The sequence below is a fragment of the Castor canadensis genome, chromosome 2 (assembly GCF_047511655.1).
Source record: "Castor canadensis chromosome 2, mCasCan1.hap1v2, whole genome shotgun sequence".
NCBI classification, from domain to species: Eukaryota; Metazoa; Chordata; class Mammalia; order Rodentia; family Castoridae; genus Castor; species Castor canadensis.
This window is the reverse complement of record NC_133387.1, coordinates 23,977,269-23,984,890: the sequence shown is the minus strand read 5'-3', so window position 1 is coordinate 23,984,890 and position 7,622 is coordinate 23,977,269. Positions and strand designations below refer to the sequence as shown.

The following is a 7,622-nucleotide window of genomic DNA, read 5'->3' as shown; positions in this document are numbered from 1 at the left end:
TTTAAATTCATTTTTTAAAAATTAGCAACTTCAAGTATAACAACTTTGAAACTGGAATAAGTGTTTATTTTCTATTAATAAAAATGAATTGTGACAAAAGTGGATTCTGGCTTCCCCTCCCCTACCACCCTTCTGGGATAAAATTTTCCAATATTGCCAGGAGCTTTCACACATTAAATTAAAGAAAGAATACAATGAAGATAGGCAGCTGGAGTATAGAATAGTATTTGATTTTCAATTATCACCCAGAGCTGCAGTCATACCAAAAGCTGACCAAGTGAGGAAAAGAAAGAAAACAAACAAGAACAAAAAACACCAAAACCCAAACACAAAGACATTTGCTTGATCTGCTGGCTCAGGGCCAAATATTTAATTTGCTTTTCCAAAGTGTGTGATTCTGGGAAATTCATGCCACTAGCCTAAAAGCCCACTGACAGGGAAGTGTACATCAACTTCATCTTGCCCAGAAAGAACTTATCCAACAGAAGCCAAGATAACATCTACAGGTGTTCTTTCTTTGCTTCTGACAGTCACTTGCATGGTCACTCCATCTGCTAAGGCCAGCCTGGACCTCACCAATAAATCATAGCCACCTCTGTATACACCTGAGAGAAAAAAAGGAAAATCATTTTAGGAACTCAAAACAAGCTCTGAATAGCAAAATTTATCATATTCTGTCTCCATCTCCTTTCTATTGTTTTAGTTTAGCTTTTGTAGAAACTGTTGAGAAATGAATATTACATTTAAATTCTAACTTTTTCTTTAATATTTCCAAGAGAACCAGGTACATAGCATATTTAATAATACTGATTTGGAGTACTTTAACGGTCGTGTGTGTGGTGTGGGGCAGGCAGGGAATGGCATTGATATCTGTGTGAGAGATTTAAGTAAATGTTTTAAGCCAGATGTACATCTTAGAAGAATAACCTAAACAAAGCATGCAAAAACCCACTATTCATTTTGACTGGGATTCAAATTGTTGCACATTATGAGCGGATGGGACAGTATCTCATATTCTTTCTCAATATTCTTTCATTTATGGGATGCCCATCCAAATTCCTTCCTATTAAAATTTGCAACAAACTATAAGAGAATCTGATGAAAGTCTCTTACCTGCCAGATAGAGCGAATGAGAATTCTTGTTATCAGGTACTTTATCTGACCTCTCACATGGCTGCATGCCCAGAAAGGTGATGATGTTGTTGACAGCTTCTGTGTTGAGAAGATTTTTACAATAGTATTAGAAAAGTTAAGTGTGGGATCAGCCTCTGCACCAGCAAGTCCTGGAAGCTGCAAGTGTAGAGTGTTGTGGATGGTGTATGGAGGGAGGCTACTGGCCTAGAAAAAGGCTGATACAGTTAGATGGTGAAGACAGGGATCTGGCCTTTTAAGTAAATGGGTAAGAAATATTCAAAGAAAAAGGAAAAGCACACATTTCTTTTAGTCTTTACACTGCTATCAGGCAATATGGTAGCAGAGAAATTGTTCTCACCTTCCAGGGTTTTGGTAGAGCTGAGAGCAAAAGTCTCCTCTTTCTCAAAGGTATCTCCAACTTCTTCCCATGCAGCAGCAAAGTTAGGCTTCAATACCTTCTGAATGTGGTCAGACACAGTCACCTCAAGGTCTTCCAGCTGGTAGACAAGAAGCAGGGGTCAGTGAATGAAAGTCCTATGGGTGCAGAACAAAGATGTAAGGAACTAATCATTTATTGTTCTGTGCTATATCCTTGCAGGGGCCTAGGAAAAAAATCCTACCAAAATAGTTTTAAGGTATATAGTCTAGGTAGAGCTAATGCTACTAGGACTTAGCACAGGAAAGCAAGAAAAGTAGGACATCTGGCAAGAGCCAAATTCAGGATCAACATCTAATCCTGAGGTCACAGCAGTCACGTTGCCACACTCAACCATGGGGTTCAGGCCATACAGTACCTTCTAAACTCTGTGTTCATTAATAGCTTGATGTTTTTAAAGTTACGCCTCCTTCCTGTGAAGGCTTTTCACTCCATGATCTATCTGGCTATATTATATCAACTAAAAGTTGCTGAAGCAAAAAAACAAAACAAAACCCACATGAAATAAAACTAACTTCATGTATTATAAACTCATGAAAAAAATCATTACTTATTTTCATCTTGGTTATCCCTATTATAAGGAAAAAGGTCTTTTTCCCCCACTTTATGAAGTGGAAAATTTCAATTTTCTTTGGCATGATGCAATCCCATTACAGAAGAGGATTAGTCCTGGCTCTCCTAAGTTGTCATCCATTTGAGGAATCTCTTACATTTCTGTCAGCTGTTCCTAGAAAAATTCTCTCATAGCAGAAGTCACTTAATGTTACAAAGGTGTCAGAAGTGTCTGCAGGGAAGACTCACCACATACTCATCATCGTACCCATCCTCATCTGGCACTCCAGTGTTAGGGTCACAGTCCCGCACTGTAAACTTCATGGTGCAACTAAAGGTAGATGCAACTGGCAGAGAGAAGACAAGCCCACATGACTAGGTAGCTCAAGCATCATTACTTAGATAGCAGCATCTGTGCTTGACATTTTCAAAACATATGCATGCTCAGTTTCTAGGTAGCGTTCTCAAAGCAGCTTGCAAGAGGGTCAAAAAGACAGTCTCACAAAGTATGATGTTCTACATTGAGGGTTAGAGTGGTACAGAAAGAATGGCCTTGAGCAAACTGTGTGTTGGTATGAAGAAAGCAGCAGGGGAGATACTTTTGGGGGCTTTTTGCCAGGCCTGTCAAAATGGCCTGTATGTTGAAAAATAAACAACTACTAATCTAGGACAAAAGCAAACACACTGATGGCAAAAAGCATATAGATTATCAAAGTGACATTGAGTACATCAGAGTATTAATACTGTCTAGATTGTGGACTGACAGTAAGTCCACAGATCACCAGAATGAACTTGTTTTAAGTCAGTTTCCAACTGGAAGTGAGTAGGTCAATAATGATATTTTAGTACTGGTAAAGGCAGTACCTTAAAAATGGAAAAGTGAGTGAGCAATTACATGTTTCAGATGACTGGTGGAAGTCATAAGAAATGGAGTCGGGCACATTTTTGGAGAGGGAAGTCTTTATGAAGACAGGGTTTTCTAAACTGTTTAAAGAATTTAGCTCGCATAGATGGAGAAAAGGTATTTGGGGTTTAAGCTATGGTTTAGAGAAGGCTTGGAGGTACAAAAAGTATTAGAAATTGGAGTATCAGAAAGTTACTTGGGAGAGAGATAGGCAGAGAGAAAAAAGAACAGACTCGTATATAAAGAACATACATGACAGCTTGAGTAGCAAAATGCATGTGCTTAGTTTTAATTTCACATTTCATCCATTTATCCATCCAATGCTGACATTATATGTAAAGGTATAAGCAAATGTACTAGACAAAATTTAGACAAAAAGATGACTGAGACATGAACTTTGTCTCCAAGAGCTCATGGTCTAGTAGTTAAGTAAGTGTGGTGTGTGTACGATCTATATAGCTGTGATACCATAACTCAATGGCATAGATTTTATTTTGGTTTGTTTTTTTTTGAGACTGAGTCCTACTAGTAGCCCAGGCCAGCCTCAAACTTGTGATCTTACTGCCTCAGCCTCTAGAGTGCTGGGATAACTGATGTGTCCCACCACATCTGGCTCCACAGGTTCTTTAATAGAAATTTTAATAGAGTGCTATGTGAGGTTTCAGGATTTACAGCCTGGGGAAGTTGTAAAAATTGTGAAAGGATATAATTTAGCTGGATCTCAAAAAATGGCAGGAGAGCCGTGACAAGCAGAGGAAGTAATAAACAAAAGGCAAGACTCCAGAAATTCACTGGAGTAGTTAGAAACAGCAAGTTATGCTAACATAGGTGCTGATGAGATTTTGTTTAGCAACAAATTGTGAAATACCTTTTATTTAAAATTATTTTATGATGAGCTCTGAGGTAGTCAAGAGACTGAAAGGTTACAGATAAACTAGATAAAATAGTGACTAATTCAAATCACTAGTAAGAATCCTGTAAAGAATGGGTCTGAATTCAGAGAGCAGAGAGATCCACTAGAATGTATTAAAAACAGATGATGATAGTAGGTTGACCATATAGGAAACAGCGTGTTCCTATCCAGACAACAGAACCTGTTTCAATACTATAAGGGACTGATGAAAGAATGACTGTAGTTAAATTAAGGTAGGATTTTCTTTTGCAGAAAGAGGAAAACGCAGAAGTTAATACAATCCCAGAGTAGGTCAGCTGAGGTATATATTTTTTTCCAATGAAGGCAAGAAGAGATTATGACAAAGCTCTTGACAAGGTCATGATCAAGTAGAATGATGAGTCAGGATAGAGATTAAGTAGTAACTCATCTGAGCTCCAGGAAGCAATAAGGCAGATGAGGAAGAGGAATAAGGAGAGACAAAATCAATGGTAGAACATGGACACTGAATTTATGTAGAAGTAAAGAGAGAGGATGTACAGAGAAAAAGATTGAGGAAATAATAAGACTGGTATTAGTAGAGAAAATGTTCCTGATGTCTTTGTGGCAAATTCTTAAATGGTTTGGTTGGTACAGTGAGAGGTTACAGGGACTCTAGGTGAACTCCAGTAGTAATCTATCAGTGTAGCTAGAGAGGATGACTGACAGGAGGAGAAGAGAAGGGCTTTTCCAGGGCAAGAGCACAATATGGAATCCAGTATCATACTCTAAAGATGAGAGCTTCATGAATAAGGCAAGGAAAATAACCAAAGAGAACAAGGAAAGTATGCCCTGAAGACCTACATTAAAATTGTTCTCAGAAATAAAGCTTATCTTGAGAGGACTGGCTGAAAATGAGCAGATCTAATGATCTGCTGAAATCAGTAGAAAAGAATACAGAATTGGAGAAAGGATGGGTACTGGCAGCTAAGTAAGGAGGGATGTGTGAATTGTTTGCTGGTGTGCAGAATATGTACTATAGCAAATATATGAATAGAAATTTGGGAGGAAGTTGTCAGATCTCCACCACTGGAAGGAAGACTATGACAAAAGAAAAAAGGGGTTATGAAGAAATTCCAGAAATCTCTGTCAGAATAATAATTAAAGGAAAAGGGTATGTCAATTAGGTGAAAAGGGTAGAAAAAGAAAAAAATGAATGGATCTGAAATAGGCTAACTGCAGCAATCCACATAGGTCTGGACTGACCTGAGAAGAGCAGATATAGTATAGTGTGCAGAAAATCAAGGAAGATGAAAGCACATTGAACAATGATTGCCAAAAATAAGCAGCAGATAACTACCCAACATCCATGGGAATGCTACACTTTTGTTTTTCTCTAGGGTAAATGGGGAAAGGGGGAACAGTACAGAAAAGCAACAATAAAGTTAGAAACAGATGAAGTCAGACAATAAGGAATGACAGACGTTACCTAGAAAAGTAAAATAGCATTCCAGGGCCATTTAAGTCAGGAGGGAATAAGAAAGAAAAGGTAAATTATAAACAAGGGAATGGAAATGTATGGTAGAGGGTTGACAGGGAGCAGGTTTGGAATAGAGATCTTAAATGGGGAGTCTTGGACTGGTGGTGTGGCTCAAGTGGTAAAGAATGCCTGCTTAGCAAGCCTGAGGCCCTGAGTTCAAACCCCAGTGTTGCAAAAAAAAAAAAAAAAAAAAAATTGAGGAGTCTTGTTAGAGGTCAAACTAGGTCTAATTGGTCACATATTGGGCAGCAAGGTCACAGGAAATAGACTGATGAGGAAGAAGGACTTGAGTAGGAGGCAGCAGTAGACTAGCTCTTGAAGCTTTGGAGGGAATCATTAATTTAAGGATTTGGTTGAAATAATTAAAGGATTCTGGTTTATAATATAAGGAAGCTGATTAAGATGAATGCTGATAAAACTATTGCTGACAACTTTAGAGGTATTAGGCTTATTTATTAAAGGGTGTTAGGAAGTTTGTCCAGAGAATGGATTATTGCTATTAGATGGGGAAATGAGTGAAGATCATGAAGAGGCAAGTATATCTGCTAGAAGAACACTACATCCATGTATTCTATAGAGAGATGGAAAGTGAATGATGGCAGTTAAGATACTGCAGGTTATTGCATGGTGTGCCATTAAAGAGTTTCTCACAGAAGATACCCCTGCTTTGTGGAGATTGGTTAAAAATGACACATATTTCCTAGAGAGACTTATACAAAAATGTCACAGCTGGAAGATGGAGGCCAGAAGCTAAAAGGAGAAAACAGGCAGGGTTTAGGTCTGGGGATGGGGGACCTACAAAATGTAGGTAGGGAAGGGCATTACAGAGGGCCAGAATGAGTAATATGGGAAAGTGGCAGAGTTGAGAATGCAGTAGAAAGATGTGAGTTAAGCTAGATTACAACCAAAGACAGAAAATGTAAAAAAGTGGCTAAATAAGAATTAGTGTTATGAAGGAGTGCCATCTGGGAATCTTTGCTTAAATGATATTTGAAGCAACAAATAGGACCAATAGACTGAAAGGTCAAAGAGTTGAAATAGATCTGAGCCATGGCCAATTGCAGGAACTCTATGAAGGTCTGGACTAAACTGAGAATGTAAATATATTCAGAGTAGTGTGAAAAGGCAAGGAAATGAAAGAAAAGACTACTGAATTCATGAGAATGACATAAAGATAGATGATGGGAAAAAAGGAACTATGTGGGTAACATAGGTGTTGTAGGGTCAAGTGCTCAAACGAGTGGAAGAGCCCACAGAAAAGATGGGGTCATGTGAAGATGGACAAGTATTAACAAGAGGGAAAGGGAACCACAGTGTATCAAAGATCATATAAAATATGAAAGAGGAAAGAGACTGAGAACAGTGTATTGGGAGTACCATATGAAGAAGAATTAAGAGTAGGAGAAGTGGAGTGGGCAGATGGGATAAGAAATCATGTTTTCCAGAATGGGAAATCGTAAGACCTTATAATGTGGGTTTTGGGGCCTAATGTTGGATATTAATGCCAGACTTCAAAAAGCAGTATATGCAATGGGAGAGGAACAAGAACCTGAACAGTTAGAGGAAGATTTGGTGGGAGTTTTAATTAGAAGGATCAGGAGAAGATGGGTTAAAATGAACTCTGATATAAAGACACCAGGGGAGATCTTTTGAGTAGTTTGTCTACAGAATAGATGGTTAATACTGGGAGATGACTGGCTGAAGATCGTGTTGGGAACCCAACTTATAAGTAAAACTTCATTTGTTATTTCCATGTACAGATGGTAATGAGCTTATATATAATTAAGATATGCAAGTGGGGGAGGCATGGCTCAAGCAGCAGAGCACCTGTTTTGCAATTGTGAGGCCCTGAGTTCAAACCCCAGTTCTACTAAAACAAAAAAAAATTAAGATATAGGTGGACAAATCACCAATGGGAGATAACAAATTAATATTATGTAAAGTGTTGCATTGAAGTTATTCTTAGAAGTTACTCCAGCATGTGAATATTTTTTGCAAAGGAGAGACATACTAGAGAGAGAATCTTGCTAGGGAGTGTTGTTCAAGAGGAAACTGAGTCTATTTGTATGGAATACAGATGGCTTCTAAAAGAAGGGAGGTTGACAATAAGGGAACATATCTGTTTAGGGCAAGACAGGTAACAAGGAAAAAAGGACTGGGAAAGAAGCAGGTGAAAAATGGCAGG

At 38.3% G+C, this 7,622-nt stretch overlaps 1 protein-coding gene across 1 annotated transcript in view; it reads right to left on the bottom strand.

The window, feature by feature from the left end:
- Positions 1-337: 337 nt before the first annotated feature.
- The window catches only part of Copg2 (COPI coat complex subunit gamma 2), a 146,751-nt gene continuing 139,466 nt past the window's right edge, over positions 338-7,622 (bottom strand). Inside the window, exons 21-24 of the mRNA XM_020183816.2 lie at positions 2,372-2,469; positions 1,493-1,631; positions 1,114-1,212; positions 338-605 (exon numbers count right to left, since the gene is read on the bottom strand). Of these exons, the coding sequence (XP_020039405.1) occupies positions 475-605; positions 1,114-1,212; positions 1,493-1,631; positions 2,372-2,469 (467 nt within the window). The 3' untranslated portion in view covers positions 338-474. The remainder of the gene's footprint in view (positions 606-1,113; positions 1,213-1,492; positions 1,632-2,371; positions 2,470-7,622) is intronic.